Source organism: Melopsittacus undulatus, chromosome 24 (assembly GCF_012275295.1).
Source record: "Melopsittacus undulatus isolate bMelUnd1 chromosome 24, bMelUnd1.mat.Z, whole genome shotgun sequence".
Lineage (NCBI taxonomy): Eukaryota > Metazoa > Chordata > Aves > Psittaciformes > Psittaculidae > Melopsittacus > Melopsittacus undulatus.
Window position 1 is genome coordinate 501,616 of NC_047550.1, and position 23,004 is coordinate 524,619.

Genomic DNA, 23,004 nt, shown 5'->3' on the forward strand with positions numbered 1-23,004 from the left:
ATGCCGAGCACCTCCGCGCTGCCGTAAAGCGTGCCAGCGGAGTGTCGCGCACTGTGTTGCCATGACGAAGCTGGTGCCGAGCAGCGCCGGTCTGCCGTAAAGCGCGTCGGCAGTGATGTCGCGCACTGGTACCATGACGACACTCGTACCGAATAGTGCCGGTCTGCCGTAAAGCGCAGCGGCGGGACCGGTGCTGAGCAGCGCCGAACGGTGCCGGTCTGCCGTAAAGCGTGCCGGCAGTGATGTCGCGCTCAGCGGTGCCATGACGAAGCCGGTGCGGAGCGCCGTAAAGCGCGTCGCGCGGTGTCGCGCGCAGCGGTGCCATGACGAAGCCGGTACCGATCAGCCCCCGGTGCCGTAAAGCGTGCCGGCGGAGTGTCGCGCACTGTGGTGCCATGACGGGACTTGTGCCGAGCATCTCCGCGCTGCCGTAAAGCGCTGCGGCAGGGGTGTCGCGCACTGGTACCATGACGACACTGGTACCGAATAGTGCCGGTCTGCCGTAAAGCGCAGCGGCGGGACCGGTGCTAAGCAGCTCCGAGTGGCGTCGGTCTGCCGTAAAGCGTGCCGGCGGAGTGTCGCGCACAGTGGTGCCGTGACGAATTCGGTGCCGAGCTGCCGTAAAGCGCTGCGGCAGGGGGTGTCGCGCAGTGTGTTGCCATGACGAAGCTGGTACTGATCAGCCCCGTGCTGCCGTAAAGCGCGCCGGCGCGGTGTCGCGCTCAGCGGTGCTATGACGAAGCTGGTACCGATCCCGGCGCTGCCGTAAAGCGCGTCGCGCGGTGTCGCGCAGCGGTGCCATGACGAAGCTGGTACCGAACAGTGCCAGGCTGCCGTAAAGCGCGTGTGTCGGTGTCGCACACGGTGTCGCGCAGCGGTGCCATGACGAAGCTGGTACCGATCCTCCCCGCGGTGCCGTAAAGCGCGTGCGTCGGTGTCGCACACGGTGTCGCGCAGCGGTGTGATGGCGGCGGCAGGGCTGGTGCTGAACGGGGCCGAGGCGGCCGCAGGGCTCCAGGCCGCGGCCGGTGTCTATGAGCAGCTCAAGGGGGAGTGGAACCGGAAGAGCCCAAACCTCAGCAAGTGTGGGGAGGCGCTGGGGAGGCTGAAGGTGACGGGAACCGGAACCGGGAACCGGGAACCGGAACCGGGATGGGAACCGGGATGGGGATGGGAATGGGAATGGGGATGGGGATGGGAATGGGAATGGGGATGGGGATGGGAATGGGAATGGGGATGGGAATGGGGATGGGATGGGGATGGGAATGGGGATGGGGATGGGAACGGGAATAGGGAACGGGAATGGGAATGGGGATGGGAATAGGGAATGGGAACGGGCTGAGGGCAGCACAAGGCCGCGGCAGGAGTGAGGCCTAAAGGGGTTGTGAGGGGGGTGAAAAGGGAGGAGGTGAAAGGTGGAGGGGGTAAAAGGGGGTAAAATGGGGGTCAAGGTGACTATGGGGTAAAAGAGAGGGGGTAAATAGGGGGGTAAAAGGCAAAGGGGGTTTAAAAGGCAGGTAAAAGGGAGGAGGTGGAAGGGGTAAGAGAGGGGTAAGGGTGAATATGGGGTAAAAGAGGGGGGGTAAAAGGGAGGGGGAAAAAGGGGGTAAAAGGTCGAGGGGGTAAAAGATAAAGGGGGGGTAAAAGGAGGTAGAAGAAGGGGGGAAAGAAGTGGGGTTAAAGGGGGGGTAAAAGGCAAAGGGGGGTAAAAGGGGAGGGTAAATGGGGGAGTAAAGGTGGTGGGGTAAAAGGGGGGTAAAAAGGGGGTAAAGGTGAATATGGGGTAAAAGGGGGTAAAAGGCAAAGGGGGGCTTAAAAGGGGGGGTAAAGTGGGGGGTAAAAGACAAAGGGGGGGTAAGAGGAGGGTGTTAAATAGGGGTAAAAGGGGGTAAAGGCAGAAGGGGGATAAAAGGAAGGGGGTAAAAGAGGGGTAAAAAGGGGGGTAAAAGGCAAAGGGGGGTAAAAGGGGGGGTTAAAAGGGGGGTAAAGGCAAGGGGGTTGTTTGGGCCTGGAGGGGGGGGTGGGGCTGTTCCTCATTCCCCAAAGCCTTTAATTACCCCTTGGTCACCACTCATTAAGGGCAGGCCTGAGGGATGCATCATGGGGGGGGCAGGATGTGACCCCCCCCCTTGTCTCTGCCCGTCCTTGTATTTGCCCCCCCATTTATTTACCCCCCACTTATTTGCCCCCATTTACTTACCCCCCATTTATTTGTTATCCCATTTTTTGCCCCTTATTTATATGGTCCTCATTTATCTGTCCCCCCATTTATTTGCCCCCCATTTATTTGCCTTCCCGTGTATCTGCCCCCATTTATTTACCCCCCCATGTATCTACCCCCCCATTTATTTGCCTCCATTTATTTGCCCCCATTTATTTGCCCCCCATTTATCTGCCCCCCATTTATTTACCCCCATTTATTTGCCCCCCCAATTATTTGCCCCCTATTTATCTGCCCCCCCATTTACTTACCCCCCATCTATCTGCCCCCCCCCAGCTGGCCCTCCTGGAGCTCAACTTCCTGCCCACCACCGGCACCAAACTGACCAAGCAGCAGCTGATCCTGGCCCGTGAGTGGGGCTTTGGGGGGGGGGGACACCCCCATAGCCCCCAATGGCACCCCCAAACCCCCCCTATCCTGCCCTCAATGACCCCCATTCCCCCCCCATTCACTCCTTTCCCCCCCTATTCCTTCCTTTTTTCCCCCTTTTCCACTGTTGTTCCCATTTTTCCCCTTCTTTTCCCCCTTTTTCTGCTCCCTCCCCCCCATTCCCTTGTTTCTTTTCCTTCCTTTTCCCCCTTTTTTTGCCCCTTTTCCATCATTTCCCCTTTTTCCCTTTATTTTGCCCCCTTTTTCTCCCCATTCCCACCCATTTCCTCCCTTTTCTGCCCCTTTTTCCCCCCTTTTCCACTATTTTCCCCCCATTTCCCCCTTTTTCCCTTTATTCCCTTCTATTTCCCCCTCATTCTCCTCCTTTTCCATCCCTTTTCCCTCCCCATATTCCCTCCTTTCCTTCCCTTTACCCCTTTTCTCCCTTCCCCTGCCCTTCCCCCACTCCCCCCCCCCATTCCCACCATTCCCAACCCCATTCCCAACATTCCCAGGGGACATCCTGGAGATCGGGGCCCAATGGAGCATCCTGCGCCGGGACATCCCCTCCTTTGAGCGCTACATGGCCCAGCTCAAGTGCTACTACTTCGACTACCAGTGAGTCCAATGGGTGCTTCCCATTCCCAACCCCATCCCATTCCCCCCCCCCCGATCCCATTCCCAGCCCGATCCCATTCCCAACCCCATCCCATTCCCAGCCCAATCCCATTCCCAGCCCAATCCCATTCCCACCCTGATCCCATTCCCAACGTGATCCCATTCCCAACGTGATCCCATTCCCAGCGTGATCCCATTTCCAGTCCGATCCCATTCCCAACGTGATCCCATTCCCACCCTGATCCCATTCCCACCCTGATCCCATTCCCAACGTGATCCCATTCCCAGCCCGACCTCATTCCCAGCCCGACCCCATTCCCACCCCGATCCCATTCCCAACATGATCCCATTCCCACCTCGATCCCATTCCCACCCCAATCCCATTCCCACCCCGATCCCATTCCCACCCCCATCCCATTCCCAATCCCATCCCATTCCCTCCCCGATCCCATTCCCACCCCAATCCCATTCCCAACCCTATCCCATTCCCAGCCCCATCCCATTCCCACCCCAATCCTATTCCCACCCCGATCCCATTCCCAACGTGATCCCATTCCCAGCCCAATCCCATTCCCAACATCATCCCATTCCCACCCTGATCCCATTCCCAGCCCGATCCCATTCCCAGCCCGATCCCATTCCCACTCCTGATCCTATTCCCACTTCGATCCCATTCCCAACCCCATCCCATTCCCAGCCCGAACCCCATTCCCACCTGATCCCATTCCCAGCCAATCCCACCCCCATCCCATTCCCACCCCGCTCCCATTCCCACCCAATCCCATTCCCACCCTGATCCCATTCCCAGCCGATCCCATTCCCACCCCAATCCCACTCCCAACCCGATCCCATTCCTACCCCCATCCTGTTCCCACCCCGATCCCATTCCCAGCCCAATCCCATTCCCACCCCAATCCCATTCCCCTCTCTTCATTCCCTAGGGAAGCGCTGCCGGAATCAGCCTCCAAGCACCAGCTCCTGGGCCTCAACCTCCTCTTCCTGCTCTCCCAGAACCGTGTGGCCGAATTCCATACGGAGCTGGAGCGGCTCCCGGCGCCCGACATCCAGGGCAACGTCTACATCCGGCACCCCGTGTCCCTGGAGCAGGTGGGGGGTCCTTGGCTTGGGGCTTCTCATTGGGTTTCATTGGGTTTGGGGGGATCTCATTGGGTTTGGTTGAGTTTTGGGGGGATCTCATTGGGTTTCAGTGGGTTTGGGGGGGATCTGGTTGGGTTTGGTTGGGTTTTGGGGGGATCTCATTGGGTTTGGGGGGGATCTCATTAGGTTTCATTGGGTTTTAGGGGGGTCTCATTGGGTTAGGGGGGATTTCATTGGGTTTGGGGGGATCTCATTGGGTTTGGGGGGATCTCGTTGGGTTTTGGGGGTATCTCGTTGGGTTTTGGGGGCATCTCATTGGGTTTGTTTGGGTTTGGGGGGGATCTCATTGAGTTTGGGGGGATCTCATTGGGTTTGGTTGGGTTTTGGGGGCATCTCATTGGGTTTGGTTGGGTTTTGGGGGGTTTGTTGGGTTTTGGGGGATCTCATTGGGTTTGGGGGGGATCTCATTGGGTTTTCGGGGGTTCTCATTGGTTTGGTTGGGTTTTGGGGGGATCTCACTGGATTTCGTTGGGTTTTGGGTGGTCTCATTGGGTTTGGTTGGATTTTGGGGGGATCTCGTTGGGTTTCATTGGGTTTTGGGGGGATCTCATTGAGTTTGGTTGGGTTTTTGGGGGGGTCTCATCGGGTTTCGTTGGGTTTTGGGGGATCTCATTGGGTTTCATTGGGTTTGGGGGGATCTCATTGGGTTTGGTTGGGTTTTGGGGGCATCTCATTGGGTTTGGTTGGGTTTTGGGGGCATCTCGTTGGGTTTTGGGGGGATCTCTTTGGGTTTGGTTGGGTTTTGGGGAAACCTCGTTGGGTTTGGTTGGGTTTGGGGGGATCTCATTGGGTTTTGCTGAGTTTTGGGGGGATCTCATTGGGTTTTGCTGAGTTTTGGGGGGATCTCATTGGGTTTCATTGGGTTTTGGGGGCGTCTCGTTGGGTTTTAGGGGGATCTCGTTGAGTTTGGTTGGGTTTTGGGGGGATCTCTTTGGGTTTGGTTGGGTTTTGGGGAAACCTCGTTGGGTTTGGGGGAGTTCATTGGGTTTTAGGGGTTCAGGTTGAGGTCTGGGTGCTTTCAGAGGGGCCTTGCTGAGGTTTGGGGGGTTCTTGATGAGTTTTGGGGCCTCTCAGTGGCTTCTTTGAGGGCTTGGTTGGGTTCGAGGCCCCACTGGGGTCCTGCTGGCCGGTTCCGGGTGCCTTTTGGGGTGAATTTGGGCTCTTTTGGGTCACTTTGGACCTGCTCCCTGCAGTACCTGATGGAGGGCAGCTACAACAAGGTCTTCCTGGCCAAGGGCAACATCCCAGCCGAGAGCTACACCTTCTTCATTGACATCCTGCTGGACACCATCCGGTGACCCCCCCTTCCTGCCCCAGACCCCCCCCTTCCTGCCCCCGACCCCCCCCTTCCTGCCCCAGACCCCCCCCCTCCTGCCCCTGACCCCCCCTTCCTGCCCCCGACCCCCCCCTTCCTGCCCCCGACCCCCCCCTTCCTGCCCCCGACCCCCCCTTCCTGCCCCCGACCCCCCCTTCCTGCCCCTGACCCCCCCCTTCCTGCCCCCCGACCCCCCCTTCCTGCCCCCGACCCCCCCCCCCTTCCTGCCCCCGCCCCCCCCCCCTTCCTGCCCCCGACCCCCCCCCCTTCCTGCCCCCGACCCCCCCCTTCCTGCCCCCGACCCCCCCTTCCCGCCCCCGACCCCCCCTTCCTGCCCCTGACCCCCCCTTCCTGCCCCCGACCCCCCATTCCTGCCCCCGACCCCCCCTTCCTGCCCCTGACCCCCCCTTCCTGCCCCAAACCCCATTGTGATGCCCCCAACCCCATTTAGATGCCTTCAAACCACCCTTAGAAAACCCAATACCTATTTAGATACCCCCAAACCCCATTATGCTGACCCCAAACCCCCTTTAGATGCCCCCCAAACCCCCTTTAGATGCCTCCAAACCCCATTGTGATGCTCTAAACCCCATTTAGATGCTCTCAAACCCATTTAGATGCCCCCAAATCCCATTCAGATGCCCTGAACCCCACTCAGATGCTCTCTAACCCCATTTTTCTGCCCCAAAACCCCATATAGATGCTCTCCAACCCCCTTTTTCTGCCCCAAACCCCGCTTTTTCTGCCCTAAACACCCTTTAGAAGCCCCCAGACCCCTTTAGGTGCCCCCAAACCCCATTTAGATGCCCCCAAACCTCATTCAGATGCCCCCTAAACCCCATTTAGATGCCCCCAAACCCATTCAGATGCCCCCAAACCTCATTCAGATGCCCCTAAACCCCATTTAGATGCCCCCAAACCCCATTCAGATACCCCCAAACCCCCTTTAGATACCCCCAAACCCCCTTTAGATGCCCCCAAACCCATTCAGATACCCCCAAACCCCATTCAGATACCCCCAAACCCCCTTTAGATACCCCCAAACCCCCTTTAGATGCCCCCAAACCCATTCAGATACCCCCTAAACCCCATTCAGATACCCCCAAACCCCCTTTAGAAGCCCCCAGACCCCCTTTAGATACCCTCAACCCCTCTTTAGATGCCTGCAGACCCATTCAGATACCCCCCACCCCCCTTTAGATGCCCCCACCCCCATTTCCTGCCCCCCAACCCCCCGTTCTTCACCATCCCCCCCCAGGGATGAGATCGCTGGATGCATGAGAAGGCCTATGAGAAGATCCTGTTCAGTGAGGCCACGCGCATCCTGTTCTTCACCACAGCCAAGAAGATGAGCGACTATGCCAAGAAGGTGATGGGATGGGATGGGATGGGGATGGGGATGGGATGGGGATGAGGATGGGGATGGATGGGGATGGGGATGGGATGGGATGGGATGGGATGGGATGGGATGGGGATGGGATGGGGATGGGGATGGGATGGGGATGGGGATGGGATGGGGATGGGATGGGAATGGGATGGGGATGGGATGGGGATGGGATGGGAATGGGATGGGGATGGGGATGGGAATGGGATGGGGATGGGAGTTAGGTGTGAATGGGGCAGTGGGTGTTGGGTGATGGTAGCACAATGGATGGGGTATAATGTGTGGGGCACAACCCTAACCCCCATCACCTAAAAGAGGGGGACCCCCATTGAACCCCCCCATTGTGCTCTTGCAGAGGGGCTGGGTGCTGGGGGCCAACAACTACTACAGCTTCCTGAGCCAGAATGGGAGTCAATGGGGGTCAATGGGGTCGATGTTAGTCAATGTTAGTCAATGGGAATCAATGGGGTCAGTGTTAGTCAAGGGGGTTAATGGGAATCAATGAGGTCAATGTTAGTCAATGGGAGTCAAGAGGGGGGAAAAGGGGGAACCCCCATTGAACCCCCCATTGAACCCCCCCACTGTGCTCTTGCAGAGGGGCTGGGTGCTGGGGGCCAACAACTACTACAGCTTCCTAAGCTGGAATGGGAGTCAATGAGGGTCAATGGGAGTTAATGGGAGTCAATGGGAGTCAGTGGGGTCAATGGGAGTCAGTGGGAATCAATGGGCTCAATGTTATTCAATGAGAGTCATTGGGAGCCAATGGGAGTCAGTCAGGGGGAGTCAAGAGGGTGAAAGGGGGGACCCCCATTGAACCCCCCCATTGACCCCCCCATTGTGCTGTTGCAGAGGGGCTGGGTGCTGGGACCCAACAACTACTACAGCTTCCTGAGCCGGCAGCACAAGGCTGAGGATGCCACCATCCCCTCCACTGAGCTGGCCAAGCAGGTCATCGAGTACGCAAGGCAGCTGGAGATGATCGTCTGAGGGGGGTCAATGGCATCTATGGGGGGCCCAATGGCATCTATGGGGGGTCTAATGGCATCTATGGGGGGTCTAATGGCATCTATGGGGGTCTAATGGCATCTATGGGGGGTCTAATGGCATCTATGGGGTGGTCAGCATCACCTATGGGGGTCTGATGGCACCTATGGGGTGTTCAACATCACCTATGGGGGTCTAGTGGCACCTGGGGGGGTCTGATGTCACCTATGGGGGTCTGATGGCACCTATGGGGTGTTCAGCATCGCCTATGGGGGTCTAATGGCACCTATGGGGGGTCTGATGTCACCTATGGGGGTCCAATGTCTCCTTTGGGGTGTTCAGCATCACCTATGGGGGGTCTGATGTTGCCTATGGGGGTCTAATGGCACCTATAGGAGGTTTAATGGCACCTATGGGGTGTCCAATGGCACCTATGGGGGTCCAGTGTCACTTATGGGGGATCCAATGTCCCCTACAGACATCCACCATCACCTATGGGGTGTTGAACATCTCCTATGGGGCATCCCCCCCTCCTTTTGGGTTCCACCACCTCTTTAGGGGTGTTCCCATCCCTTTTGGGGTGCTCCTCACCTCTTTGGGGGTTTTCCATCACCCCCCCCCCCCCCCATTTCATAGCGGTTCCATGGCAGAGGTTCCTTCCACCCCAAAGGAGCCTTGTGGGACCCCCCCCCCGTAGTTATGGGTTCCTTCCACCCCAGAGGAGCCTTGTGGGGACCCCCCCCCATTATGGGTGACCCCCTGTTCCCTGGATCCACCTGCAATAAAGCCCAGGCTTCTTCTAGGCTGTGTGATGAGCATCTATGGGGCACCATGGCCCCCCCAGGAACTCCTATGGGGCACCATTGACCACCCCAGTAACCCCTATGGGGCACCATTGACTGCCACAATAACCCCTATGGGGCCACCATGGCCACCCTAGTAACCCCTATAGGGTATCATTGATCACCACAATAACCCCTATGGGGCACTATGGCCACCCCAGTAACCCCTATGGGGCACCATTGACCATGCCAGTAACCCCTATGGGGCACCATGGCCCCCCCTATGGCCATGACACCATCAATGGGGCCACCATGGCCACCCCAGTAACCCCTATAGGGTATCATTGACTGCCACAATAACCCCTATGGGGCACCATGCCCCCCCAGTAATCCCTATGGGGCACCATGGCCCCCCCAGTGACCCCTATGGGGCACCATGGCCCCCCCTATGGCCATGACCCCATCAATGGGGCCACCACAGCCCCGCTATGAGCCATTATGGGCCCCTATGGCCCTCGCATGAGGCCTGGGGATGCTCCGTTGCCATAGCAACCGCCCACCGGTCTCCATGACAACGCCTCCTCCTGGGCGCATCCATCTTTATCCCTTAGCTCCACCCCTTTCCATACGTCACTTCCGTTCCTTCTCCCACCCCCCCCCCTCCCCGCCAACCTATTCCGCCGGGCGAACCAATCAGACGCCGCCGTGCGCCCCGTACGTAAGGCTGCGTGTGACGTCACCGGAAGTCAGACGGCGGATGGAGCCGGGACGAGCGGCACGGCACCGTGAGCTCCGCGGCGGGGGGGGGGAGGCCTCGGGCCTGGTACCGGTACCGGTATCGATACCGATATCGATACCGATATCGATCACAGGCCTCGGCCCTCACCGCCGCCTCTCCCCGCAGCCCCCAAGCGCCGGGTTCCGCGCATGGCGGACCCGCACCCGCTCTTCGATGACACCAGCGCGGTGGGGCCGGGTCCGCCTCGGGCCTACGGGGCTCCGGTAGCGGCGGCAGCGGCCGCGGCTCCCACGGCCCCATCGCCGTTCCCAGCCCCGGCCGCCTTCCTCAGCGAGCCCGTGTCCAGCCTGGCCGCGGCCTACGGCAGCAGCTTGGCCAGCCAAGGCCGGGACATCGTGGACCGGAACGTGAGTGGGGACGGGAGGCCGGGGAAGAGGGGTCCGGTTACCGGGAGCGTCAACGGGTCCGTGTCCGGCTCCCGTAGCTCGACCGCTTCATCCCGGTGGGGAGGCTCAAGTATTACTTCGCTGTGGACACGGTTTACGTGGGGAAGAAGCTGGGGCTGCTCCTGTTCCCCTTCCTGCATCAGGTACCGGGGCTATGGGGGGCTTTGAACCGGTACCGGGGCTATGGGGGGGTGGAGCCGGTACTGGGGCTATGGGGGTGTGGGGTTGAACCGGTACCGGGGTTATGGGGGGGGAAGCTGGTACCGGGGTTATGGGGAGGCTTGAACCGGTACCGGGGCTATGGGGGGGGGGGGGTTGAACCGGTACCGGGGCTATGGCAGGGGTTGAACCGGTACCGGGTTATGGGAGGGGTTGAACCGGTACTGGGGTTATGGGGTGGGTTGAGCCGGTACTGGGGTTATGGGGGGATTGAACCGGTACCGGGACTATGAGGGGGGGGTTGAACTGGTATCGGGGTTATGGGGGGGTTGAACCGGTACCGGGGCTATGGGGGGGGTTGAACCGGTACCGGGGTTATGGGGGTGTTGAACCGGTACCGGGGTTATAGGGGGGGTTGAACCGGTACCGGGGCTATGAGGGGGGTTGAACCGGTACCGGGGCTATGGGGGGGGGGTTGAACCGGTACCGGCGCTATGGGGGGGGTTGAACCGGTACCGGGGCTATAGGAGGGTTTAAACCGGTACCGGGGCCTCATCACCGCCTTCCCCCCCATTAACCCAGGACTGGCAGGTCCGGTACCAGCAGGATGCTCCGGTCGCCCCTCGCTTTGATGTCAATGCCCCTGATCTCTACATCCCCGGTATGGGCTTGGGGGGGGTGCCCAGTATAGGGGTGCCCAGTGTAAGGGGTACCCAGTATATATACAAGTACCCCAGTATAGGGGGTATCCAGTATAGGGGGTACCCAGTATAAGGGGTGGCAAGCATAAGGGGTGCCTGGCATAGGGTGTATCCAGTATAAGGGGTACCTAGCATAGGGGGTACCCAGTATAGGGGTGCCTGGTATAGGGGGTATCCAGTATAAGGGGTACCCAGCATAGGGGATACCCAGTATGGGGGGTACCCAGTATAGGGGTGCCTGGTATAGGGGATGCCCAGTATAGGGGTCCCCAGCACCGGGTGTACCCCGCACCGGTGACCTGTGTCCGTGTGTGTCCCGCAGTGATGGCTTTCATCACCTACATCCTCGTCGCTGGCCTGGCCCTGGGCACCCAGAGCAGGTGAGGCCCCCTCCATCCATCCCATAATCCCACAACATCCTGTGCCGGTGTCCCGGTCCATCCCATGTCCTCCATGTCTCCCTGTATCCCCATCTCCCATGGTCCCTGTCCATGTATCCCTGTATCCACAATTCCTGTCCCCATATAGGCCATGTTCCCATATATATCCCCCTATATACCCCCTATATAACCCCACTATATACCCCCTATATTCTCCCTATATATTCCTCTATATACTTTCTATATAACATTATATACACCCTATATTCTCTTTATATACTCCTCTGTATACCCCCCTATATACTGCCATTGTAAGCCCCTATACCCCCCTATATACCCCCATGTCACCCCCTATATACCCCCCTATAGTCCCCCTATATACCCCCCTATATACCCCCCCAATGTCACCCCCCCTATACCCACCCTATACCCCATATATATTTCCATGTCACCCCCTATATACCCCCCTATACTCCCCCTATATACCCTCTCTATATCCCTTATTTACCCCCTATATATCTCCTATATACCTCCCTGTATTACTTCCTATACTCTCCTATATAACCCCCTATATACCCCCTATACTCCCATATATATCCTCCCATATACCCCCCCTGTACCCCCTATATAACCCCCCCCGTGCCCCCCAGGTTCTCCCCGGACAGCCTGGGGCTGGAGGCCAGCTCTGCCCTGGGCTGGCTGCTGCTGGAGCTGGTGGCTGTGCTGCTCTGCCTCTACCTGCTCAGCATCAGCACCGACCTCAGCACCATGGAGCTGCTGGCCATGGCTGGCTACAAATATGTGGGGTATGGGTTGGGGGGGTTTGGGGTCATTTTGGGGTGGTTTTGGGGTCATTTTGGGGTGGTTTGGGGTGTTTTGGAGGTGGTTTTGGGTAGGTTTTTGGGTGGGTTTTAGGGGTGGGTTTGGGTGGATTTGGGTGTGGGTTTGGGGGTGGTTTAGGGGTGGGTTTGGGACTGGTTTGGGGTCATTTTGGGATGGTTTGGGGAGTGCTTTTGGGGTGGGTTTTGGTGTGGGTTGGGGGTGGGTTTGGGGTCGTTTTGGGTGGATTTTGAGGATGGGTTTTAGGGGTGGGTTTGGGGTCGTTTTGGGGTCATTTTGGGGTGGTTTTGGGTGTTTCAGAGATGGTTTTGGGTGGGTTTTAGGGGTGATTTTGAGTGGGTTTTGGGTGTTTTAGAGCTGGTTTTGAGGGTGTTTTAGGGGTGGTTCTGGGTGGGTTTTTGGGGTGGATTTGGGTGTTTTAGGGTTGGTTTTGGATGGATTTTGGGGTGATTTTAGGTGTTTTGGGGTGGTTTTGGGGCTGGTTTGGGTGCTTTGGAGCTAGGCTGGGGTTGGGGCTGTTTTGGGGTGGTTTTGGGGTGTTTCAGGCTGGATTTTGGGTGGATTTGAGGCTATTTTTGGGTCTCTAGCATGATCATCGGCCTCCTCTCGGGGCTGCTCTTTGGCCGCCCTGGTTACTACGTGGTGCTGAGCTGGTGCTGCTTCAGCATCTTCATCTTCATGGTAACAGTGGGGTGTAATAGGGGAACAATAGGGGGGTAATAGGGGGGCAATGGGGGTGTAATAGGGGGGCAGTGAGAGGGATAATGGTGCAATGGGGGGTAATATGGGAATAATGGGGTGATAATGGGGGGTAATGGGGGATAATGGGGTGGCAATAGGGGGGCAATGGGGGAACAATGGGGGAACAATGGGATAATAGGGGGGCAATGGGGGAACAATGGATTAATAGGGGGGCAATGGGGGGGTAATAGGGGGACATTGGGATGGTCATGGGGCAATGGGGGGTAATGGGACAATGAGATGGTAATAGGGGATCAGTGGGGGATAATGAAACAATGGGGGATAATGGGGGACACGGGTGGTAATAGGGGACAGTGGGGGGTAATGGGACAATGGGGGATAATGGGGTTCAATGGAGGGTAATAGGGGACAATGGGGTGGTAATGGGGTTCATTGGGGGATAATAGGGGTTCAATGGGATGGTAATAGGGGACAGTGGGGGGTAATGGGGACAATGGGTGGTAATAGGGGACAGTGGGGTGGTAATGGGGTTCAATGGGGGGGCAATAGGTGATCAATGGGGGGCAATGGGGTTCAGTGTGGGGGGGCACCCCCTTTACCCCTGCCCCCCCAGATCCGGACACTGCGCCTGAAGCTGCTGTCGGAGGCGGCGGCCGAGGGGGTCCCTGTGCGGGGGGCAAGGAACCAGCTCCGGATGTACCTGACCATGGGCATTGCTGCGGTGCAGCCGCTCGGCATGTACGGGCTGACGCGGCACCTGCTGCCATGAGGGGGGGGGGGGCACCAAATACCCCCCCCGGGCACTAACTACCCCATATGGAACCGCAAATATACCCCATGGGCAACAAATACCCCCCATGGAACCCCAAATACACCCCATGGAACCCTAAATACCTCTCCTGGGCACCAAATACCCCCCCTGTGGAACCCCAGATACACCCCATGGGCTACAAATACCCCCCATGGGCAAAAAATTCCCCCCCATGGAACCCCAAATATACCCTATGGAACCCTAAAATACCCCTCCTGGGCAACAAATACCCCCCATGGAACCCCAGATACCCCCCTGGGCAACAAATACCCCCCAAGCACCAAGGGTGGGCCCCCCCCCCCCCCCCCCCCCCCGGATCCCAAATACCCCCCCAGAGCCCCAAAACAGATCCTGTGCACCCCAAAATACACCCCTGGAACCACAGTACTCCCCTTGTACCCCTAAATACCCCCCCCCGGACAACAAAACAGAGCCTGTGTACCCCAATTACCCCCACTTGTACCCCAAACAACCCCCCCGAACCCCAAAATACCTCTGGTACCCCAAATTACACCACTTGTACCCAAAAATGCCCCCCCGGACCCTAAATACCCCTTTTGTACCCCAAAATACCCCCCCCACCTACCCAAAACACCCCCTTTGTACCACCATACCCCTCCTTGCACCCCAATTCCTCCCTGCACCCTACTTTTAGGGCCCCTCATTTTAAAGGTGTAAACCCCACTTTTAGGAGTCAATCTGACTGGGGGGGCACCCACTTTTTGGGGCCAAAACCCCCACTTTTAGGGGCTGAACCCCACTTTTGGGGGGGCCACCCACTTTAAGCCCATCCCCCTTTAATGGGTGCCCCCCCTCAACCCAAACCCATTTTGGGGGGGCTTCTCCTCCTTCCCCCCCTCCCCCCCCCCCATGGATTTGGGGGGGCAGAAATCACGTGGGGGGGCAGTGATGTCACCACCCCCCCCATGTCACACCCTGACCTTTGCTCCAATGCACCTTTATTGCTGGGTGGGGGGGGTGGAAATGACACCCAATGGGTGCGGGGGGGGGGGGCACCCATTATGGGGGTGCTGTCACCCCATTATGGGGGGGGGGGTCTGTGCCCCTGTGACCCCCCCATCCATTCAGGGCTATTTCTTCTCCTTCTCCTTCTTCTTCTTCTTCTCTTTGGGCTTCTTCTTGTGCTCAGGGTCATGGGGCTGGGGGGGCAATGGGGGGTAATACAGGTAATGGGGTAATAGGGGCAATGAGGGTAATAGGGGGTAATGGGGTAATAGAGGGCAATGGGGGGTAATAAGGAGCAATGGGGGGTAATAAGGAGCAATGGGTAATAGGAGGTAAAGGGGTAATAGGGGCAATTAGGGGGTAATGGGGTAATAGAGGGTAATGGGAGGTAATAGGGAGCAATGGGTAATAGGAGGTAATGGGTAATAGGGGCAAGTAGGGGGTAATGGGGTAATAGAGGGCAATGGGGGGTAATAGGGGGCAATGGGGGGGGGGTTGGGGTCCTCACCTTCCCCTCATCACTGGAGCTGGAACTGGAGGAGCTGGAACTGGAGCTGGAGCTGGAGCTGTCCCTGGGGGGGGGGGCACAGGAATTGGGGTGTCCCCCCCAATACTTGGGGGGGTCCCCAACTGGGGGATCCAATGGGTATTGGGGGGATCCCCAATTGGGGGATCCAATGGGTATTGGGGGTGTCCCCTATTGGGGGGATCCAATGGGGATTGGGGTGGGGGGGGGCTGGAATCTCTCACCTTGTGCTTCCGGGGGGGTCCCGGCTCCTTGGGGGGGGCTTTGTCCATTGCAGGGATGTGGGGGGGGGGGTGAAGCTGCTGCAGCTCCAACCTTGGGGCCCCCCTTTTATGGGGTGCGTATGGGGGGGGGACTTTGCCCTGGGTGGGGCCTTTGGGGGGGGGTGGGGCAGGATCCAGCCCCACCCATCCAGGGCGTTTCTAACCCCACCCCCTTCCCCAATGGTACCTCCCATATCCATGGAATGGGGGGGTCTGGACACCCCATTAACCCCCCCCTCCCCCTCTTCCCATACCCCCCAAATAATATGGAGCCCCCTCTGGATAAACGTATCCTTTATTTGGGAATCAAATCCCGGTTGGATCAAACCCATCCCCATTCATCAGTCCCTGGATTAGGTTGATTCAATGCATGGATCACAAAGAGCCCCCCCCCATAAGGAAGGGGATGGGAGCTTCCATTCCCCCCCTCCCCTTTGGGTACTGAATCCAGGTGGGAAAATCCCATTTGGGGGGGGGAATATCCCATTATGGGGCTATGGAAGGGGCTGAATCCCATTATGGGAGTGGAACATCCCATTATGGGGGGGGGAATTTGATTATGGGAGTGGAATATCCCACTATAACGCTATGGGGGGAGAATCCCATAATGGGAGTGGAGCATCCCATTATAGGGCTATGGGGGGGGGGAATCCCATAATGGGGATGGAATATCCCATTGTAAGGCTATGGGGGGGAAACCCATAATGGGAATGGAGCATCCCATTATAGAGCTATGGGGGGGGGATCCCATAATGGGAATGGAATATCCCATTATAGGGCTATGGGGGGAGGATCCCATAATGGGGATGGAATATTCCATTATAGGGGTTATGGGGGGGGCATCCCATAATGGGGATGGAGCATCCTATTATAGGGCTATGGGGGGGAAATCCCATGATGGGGATGGAATATCCCATTATAAGGCTATGGGGGGGAAACCCATAATGGGAATGGAGCATCCCATTACAGGGCTATGGGGGGGGGAAAACCCATAATGGGAATGGAGCATCCCATTATAGGGCTATGGGGATGCCCCATGGTGGGGGGGGGGGGGTCAGGTCCCCCCCCCCCCCCCCCCCCCCCCCCCTTACAGGGTGTAGGCCCCGCCCATCAGGTGCTCGGTGTCGTCCCGGCGCGCACCCCCCGCCTGCGGGAATGGCAGCTTCCGCTTCCGGCACCGCCTCCACGCCGCGTGCGCCCCGCAGCCAATCAGCAGCGAGGCCACCACGGCCACGCCCATTGCCAACGCTGCTGGACCGCAATGGGGGGGGGGGGTGAATGAATGGGGGAGACCACAATAGGGGTGAATGGGGGGGGACGGCAATAGGAGTCAATGGGGGAGACCACAATAGGGGTGAATGGGGGTGAACTGCAATAGGAGTCAATGGGGGAGACCACAATAGGGGTGAATGGGGGGTGAACTGCAATGGGGGTGAATATATGGGGGGGGAACTGCAATGGGGGAGAACCACAATAGGGATGAATGGGGGGGAACGGCAATGGGGGGTGAATGGGGGAGGACCACAATAGGGGTGAATGGGGGTAACTGCAATGGGGGTGAATAAATGGGGGGGAACTGCAATAGGAGTCAATGGGGTGAATGAATGGGGGTGGGAATTGCAGTGGAGTGAATGGGGGACATCACAATAGGGGTGAATGGGGGGGGAACTGCAATGGGGGTGAATAAAAAGGGGGGGAATGGGGGGAAGGACACACTGCAATGAGGGTGAATGAAAGGGGGTAAATGGGGAGGAACTGCAATGGGGGTGAATGGGGGAGACCACAATAGGGGTAAATGGGGAGGACCCTACAATGGGGGTGGGAACTGCAGTGGGAATGGGGGAGATCACAATAGGGGTGAATGGGGGGGGAACTGCAATGGGTGTGAATGAATGGGGGTGGGAACCACAGTGGAGTGAATGGGGGGGACGACTGCAATAGGATTCAATGGGGGGGGAGGACACACCTCAATGGGGGTGAAATGTAAGGGGGTAAATGGGGAGGAACTGCAATGGGGGTGAATGAATGGGGGGTGGGAACTGCAGTGGAATGAATGGGGGAGACCACAACAGGGGTGAATGAAAGGGGGGGAATGGGGAGGGGGAACCTCAATGGGGCCGAAAGGGAAAGACCACAACAGGGGTGCATGGGGGGGGGTACCACAATGAGGGTGAATGAATGGGGGGGGGGGGTGAGAGGAATCCCCCCCTACCTTTAATGGAGTCGACCTCGGTCCAGAACCCGCTGCCATCGCACCTGTGGGAGCAAACGAGGTGAGCGAGGGCGGGGGGGGAGAGCGCGCATCCGGTAACAGCGCGGTGGGGGGGGGTGAACACAGCCGGTAATAGCACGGTGAGGGGAGGGCTGTGAACAGAACCGGTAACAGCACGGAGGGGGGGTGAACACAACCGGTAACAGCACGGGGGGGGGTGAACACAACCGGTAACAGCACGGAGGGGGTGTGAACACAGCGGTAACAGCGGGGGGGGGGGGTTAACACAACCGGTAACAGCGGTGGGGGGGTGGGGGAGGATGAGCACAACCGGTAACAGCGCTGGGTGGGGAGGAGCAGAACCGGTAACAGCACGGAGGGGGTGTGAACACAGCCGGTAACAGCGGGGGGGGAAGTAAACACAACCGGTAACAGCGGGGGGCGGGGTGTGAACACCACTGGTAACAGCGGTGGGGGGGTGACCACGACTGGTAACAGCCCGGTGGGGGTGCGCTCACCTCGGGCACAGCGCGGGGGGGGGGGGTGAACAGAACCGATAACAGCGGTTGGAGGGGGGGGAGCAGCACCGGTACCAGCCCGCGGAGGGGGGGTGCTCACCTCGGGCACAGCGCGGGGGGGGGGGGGGGGGTGAACAGCACGGTACCAGCGGGGGGTGGTGCGCTCACCTCGGGCACAGCGCGGTGGGGGGGGGGGGAGTGAACGGCACCGGTAAAAGCGCGGGGGGGGGGGGGGGGGCTCACCCTCGGGCACAGCGCTCCTCGCACGCCTCCCGGCTGCCGTAGTTGTTACCGTTGCCTTGGCAACCGCCGTAAGTGAAGCGGCGGCAGCTGCCGTCGCGCGCGCTGTAAAACCAGCGCGGGAACGAGGCGCGGCAGGGGCCGGTCTGCGCGGGAACCAGGCAGTGCGCTGGGGGGAGGGGCACGGAGAGGTCACGTGGAGGTCACGTGGGTAGGGGGTGTATATAGGGAACGTATAGGGCATGTGTATAAGCCATATATAGGTAATGTATAAGGAACGTATAGGGCACGTATATAAGACATATAGGGAACATATAGGGCATGTATATAGGGCAATATGTAGGTAATGTATAGGAACATATAGGGAAACACATAGGCATGTCTATAGGCCATATATAGGTAATGTATAGGGAACATACAGGGCATGTATATAAGACATGTAGGGAACATATAGGGCATGTATATAGGGCATATATAGGTAATGTATAGGGAACGTATATGACATGTATATGGGGCATATATAGGGAAAATACAGGGCATGTATATAGGGTAGATATACAAAAGATATAGGGCATATATATGGAACATATAGGGCACTTATAGGGCATGTATATAGGGAACATATAGAAGGCACATATAGAGAGAACATGTAGGACATATATAGGGAATGTATAAGGCATATAAAGGGAATACATAAGGCATAAAAAGGGAACATATGTGGCACATATAGGACATGTATATAGGGCAGATAAAGGGAATGTATAAGGCACATACAGGGCATGTATATAAGGAACACATAGGGCACATACAGGACAGACATATAGGGAACATATATAGCACATACAGGGCACATATAGGACATGTATATAAGGAACATATAGGGGATGTATAGAGGGCACATATAGGGCATGTATAGGGCACACGGCAGGGGGTGGGCAGGCAGTTACCGGCATAGCTGGAGTCAGCGCTGGGCCAAGGCAAGGAGCGGTGCAGAACTGGGGGGGGCACAGCACCAAAGGAGCATTATTTGGGGTCAAAAAGGGCAGAAACGGCCAATTTGGGGTGGGGGAAAGAGGCCAAATGAAAATCCCCATTTTTGGGCATGGGTTTGACCCAAACCCTCTTATTTTAAGGCATTATTCCATGCGTTTTCCTTCCCAAATTGGGGGGATTTGACCCCGTTTTGGGGCTGTTTGGCCATGGAATAAAGTGGGAATCAAGTGGGAATCACCCCCCCCCCCCCCCAGTCCCATTCCCTATGGATTCACCGCAGCTCTCCCGCATTCCCGTTCCGTAGGGAAGTTGTTGGCGTTCCCATCGCAGCCTCCATAGGTGAAGCTCTGGCAGGAGCCGCTGGTGCTGTTGAACCAGAAGCGCGGCACCGCGGCACGGCACCGGCCCACGGCCATGGGCAGCGAGCAGGGACCTGCGGAGGATGGTGTTCCCAATGGGAATGGGGTTGGGAATGGGAATGAATGGGAATGGGATTGAATGGGAATGGGAATGAATGGGAACGGGAATGAATGGGAAGGGGAATGGGATTGGGAATGAATGGGAACGGGAATGGGATAGGGAATGGGATTGGGAATGGGATATGGAATGGGATTGGGAATGGGATATGGAATGGGATTGGGAATGAATGGAATGAATGGGAATGGGATATGGAATGGGATTGGGAATGGGATTGGGAATGAATGGGAATGGGATAGGGAATGGGAATGGGATAGGGAATGAATGGGAATGGGATTGGGAATGAATGGGAATGGGATTGGGAATGGGAATGAATGGGAATGGGAATGGGAATGAATGGGAATGGGATACGGAATGGGATTGCGAATAGGAATGGGATTGGGAATGGGGTTGCATGAATTGATATGGGAATGGGAATGGATTGGGAAAATGGGGATTAGGATGAATGGGAATGGGATAGGAATGGAATGGGATTGGGAAGGAATGGGATAGGGAATGGGATTGGGAATGAATGGGAATGGGATTGGGAATGGGATTGGGAATGAATGGGAATGGGATATGGAATGGGATTGGGAATGGGAATGGGATTGGGAATGGGAATGGGAATGGGATTGGGAATGAATGGGAATGGGAATGGGATTGGGAATGGGAATGGGATTGGGAATGAATGGGAATGGGAATGAGATTGGGAATGGGATTGGAAATGGGATCATCACCACCACCACCACCCCCTCAAATCCTCAGTGCCCACCCCAAAACTGGATGGGGGATGGGGAGAAGGGACCCAAAGGATGGGATAATGATGGGGGATCAAGCAAGGGATGGGGATGGAGCTGAGAATGGAATAGGATGGAATAATGGGAATAAAGCCAAGAATGAGGGAATAATGGGAATAAAGGGCAAAATGAAGGAAATACTGTAATAAAGCCAAAAAGGAAGTAATGGGAATAAGCCAAGAATGGGCCCAAAATGGGAAAAACTCACTAAGAAAGTGAATAACAAGTCAATAATGGGAATAACCCAATAATGGACTAAATAGTCACTATAAACCCATTAATGAATCCATAACCACCAAATTAAGAGGAAACCCATAATAACCCCAATAATTAGACCCACGAAATGAGAATAAAACGCCATTAATATGCCCCAGTAAATGGGGAATAAACCCTTAATAACGCCAATAATGAGAATAAGCCCAATAATTGTACCCAATAATGAAGATAACCCCATTAATAACCCGAATAGTGAGAGAAAAAAACACATTAAATAAACCCAATTAATGGAGGAATAACCCATATAAACCCAATAATGACCCCAATAATGAGGAAAAAATAACCCATTAATAACCTAATAATTGACCCAATAATGAGGATAACCCCCATTAATAACCCCAATAATGAGGATAACCCCATTTAATACCCATAATTGACCCAACAAAGAAGTATAAAACCCCATTAATAACCCCAATAATGAGGATAACCCCATTAATAACCCAATAATGGAACCAATAATAGGATAACCCCATTAATAACCCAATAATTGACCCAATAACGAGGTAACCCCATTAATAACCCCAATATTGACCCAATAACGAGGATAACCCCATTAATAACCCAATAATTGACCCAATAACGAGGATAACCCCATTAATAACCCCAATAATGAGGATGACCTCATTAATAACCCAATACTTGACCCAATAATGAGGATAACCCCATTAATAAACCAATAATGAGGATAACCCCATTAATAACCGCATTAATAACCTCATTAATAACCCCATTAATGAGGATAACCTCATTAATAACCCATTAACGGACCCCCCTCCCCCCCCTCCCCCCCCCCCATCCCCCGTCGCTGCCGTTACCGGACACGGGGGAGGCGCGGGCAGGGGGAGGAGCAGCAGCAGCGGCAGCAGCCGCCCGGCCGCCGCCATTGCTGTGACGTCACTCAGGTGCGACCCCGCGCGCACGTTAAGCACGCCCCCCAGGTGAGAGGGAGGCCACCCCACCGCGGGCGGGCTGATGCCACGCCTCCTCGTTTGCATGCCGCGCGGGAACGGCGCTGCGCGACAGGTGGTGGGTAAGGGGGCTATAGGGGTTTATAGGGGGGCTATGGGGGATATAGGGGTCTAGGGGGGATATAGGGGGGATATGGGGATATAGGGGTCTATGGGGATATAGGGTGGATATGGGGGATATAGGGGTCTATGGGGGATATAGGGGGTATATGGGGTTATAGGGTGCTATGGGGGGTATAGGGGGGCTATGGGGGGTGTAGGGGGCTATAGGGAATATAGGGGTCTATGGGGGATATAGGGAATATAAGGGTCTATGGGGGATATAGGGGGGCTATGGAGGGTGTAGGGGCTATGGGGGGTGTAGCGTCTATGGGGGATATAGGGGTCTATGGGGGATATAGGGGCTATGGGTGTTAAAAGGGCTATATGGGCTATAGGGGCCATGGGGTACTATAGGAGCTGTGGGAGCTATAGCTCTATGGAGGCTATAAGGTGCCATAGGGGCTATAGGGGGATATAGGTGTAGGGGAGCTGTAAGCACTATGGGGCGCTATGGGGCTTTAGGGTCCCCCAGCAGCCATAGGGTGCCATAGGAGCCATAGGGCACTCTTGGGCACTATAGGGACTAGAGAGACTTACAGAGTTAGGAGAGCTGTGGGCACTATAGGGCTCTGTGGGCGCTATAGGGCTCCATGGGTGCTGTAGGACATTATGGGTGCTATAGGTCTCCATAGGTGCTATAGGTCTCGATGACCACTATAGGACTCCATGGGGTGCTATAGGGCTTCATGGGCGCTATAGGTCTCTCTGGGTGCTATAGGTCTCTATGGGCGCTATAGGGTGCTATGGTCTATATAGGTCTCTATAGATGCTATAGGGTGCTATGGGCTCTATGGGTCTCTATGGGCACTATAGAGCGCTAGGTCTCTATAGATCTCCATGGATGCCATAGAGCCCTATGGGCTCTATAGGTCTCTATGGTTTCTATAGAGCGCTATGGTCTCTATAGATCTCCATTGGCACTATAGGGGTACTATGGTCTCTATAGATCTCCATGGGTGCTATAGGGCGCTATGGTCTCTATAGATCTCCATGGGTGTTATAGGGCGCTATGGTCTCTATGGATGCTAGAGAGCGCTATGGTCCTCTATAGATCTCCATTGCACTATAGGGTACTATG

At 56.5% G+C, this 23,004-nt stretch overlaps 3 protein-coding genes across 3 annotated transcripts; 2 read left to right on the forward strand and 1 right to left on the reverse strand.

The window, feature by feature from the left end:
• Positions 1 to 913: 913 nt before the first annotated feature.
• Positions 914 to 8,092, forward strand: PSMD8 (proteasome 26S subunit, non-ATPase 8). Its single transcript, XM_034072148.1, is given in 8 exon segments — positions 914 to 1,111; positions 2,498 to 2,570; positions 3,106 to 3,208; positions 4,150 to 4,315; positions 5,560 to 5,660; positions 6,940 to 6,956; positions 6,959 to 7,050; positions 7,915 to 8,092. Coding segments are annotated over 8 exon segments (837 nt in total). The 5' UTR covers positions 914 to 964; the 3' UTR covers positions 8,053 to 8,092.
• Positions 8,093 to 9,561: 1,469 nt separating this feature from the next.
• YIF1B (Yip1 interacting factor homolog B, membrane trafficking protein) lies at positions 9,562 to 13,724 on the forward strand. Its single transcript, XM_034072146.1, has 9 exons — positions 9,562 to 9,616; positions 9,736 to 9,977; positions 10,055 to 10,159; positions 10,758 to 10,836; positions 11,199 to 11,256; positions 11,907 to 12,062; positions 12,684 to 12,777; positions 13,412 to 13,646; positions 13,709 to 13,724. Exons 1-8 carry the CDS (start codon positions 9,589 to 9,591, stop codon positions 13,565 to 13,567), a joined length of 918 nt encoding a protein of 305 aa, XP_033928037.1. The 5' UTR covers positions 9,562 to 9,588; the 3' UTR covers positions 13,568 to 13,646; positions 13,709 to 13,724.
• A 4,609-nt stretch (positions 13,725 to 18,333) lies between these two features.
• Positions 18,334 to 21,760, reverse strand: SPINT2 (serine peptidase inhibitor, Kunitz type 2). The gene is made up of 4 exons (XM_034072116.1): positions 21,672 to 21,760; positions 19,596 to 19,760; positions 19,282 to 19,329; positions 18,334 to 18,503 (listed from the first exon to the last, which is right to left on the reverse strand). Exons 2-4 carry the CDS (start codon positions 19,741 to 19,743, stop codon positions 18,334 to 18,336), a joined length of 366 nt encoding a protein of 121 aa, XP_033928007.1. The 5' UTR covers positions 19,744 to 19,760; positions 21,672 to 21,760.
• Positions 21,761 to 23,004: the final 1,244 nt, after the last annotated feature.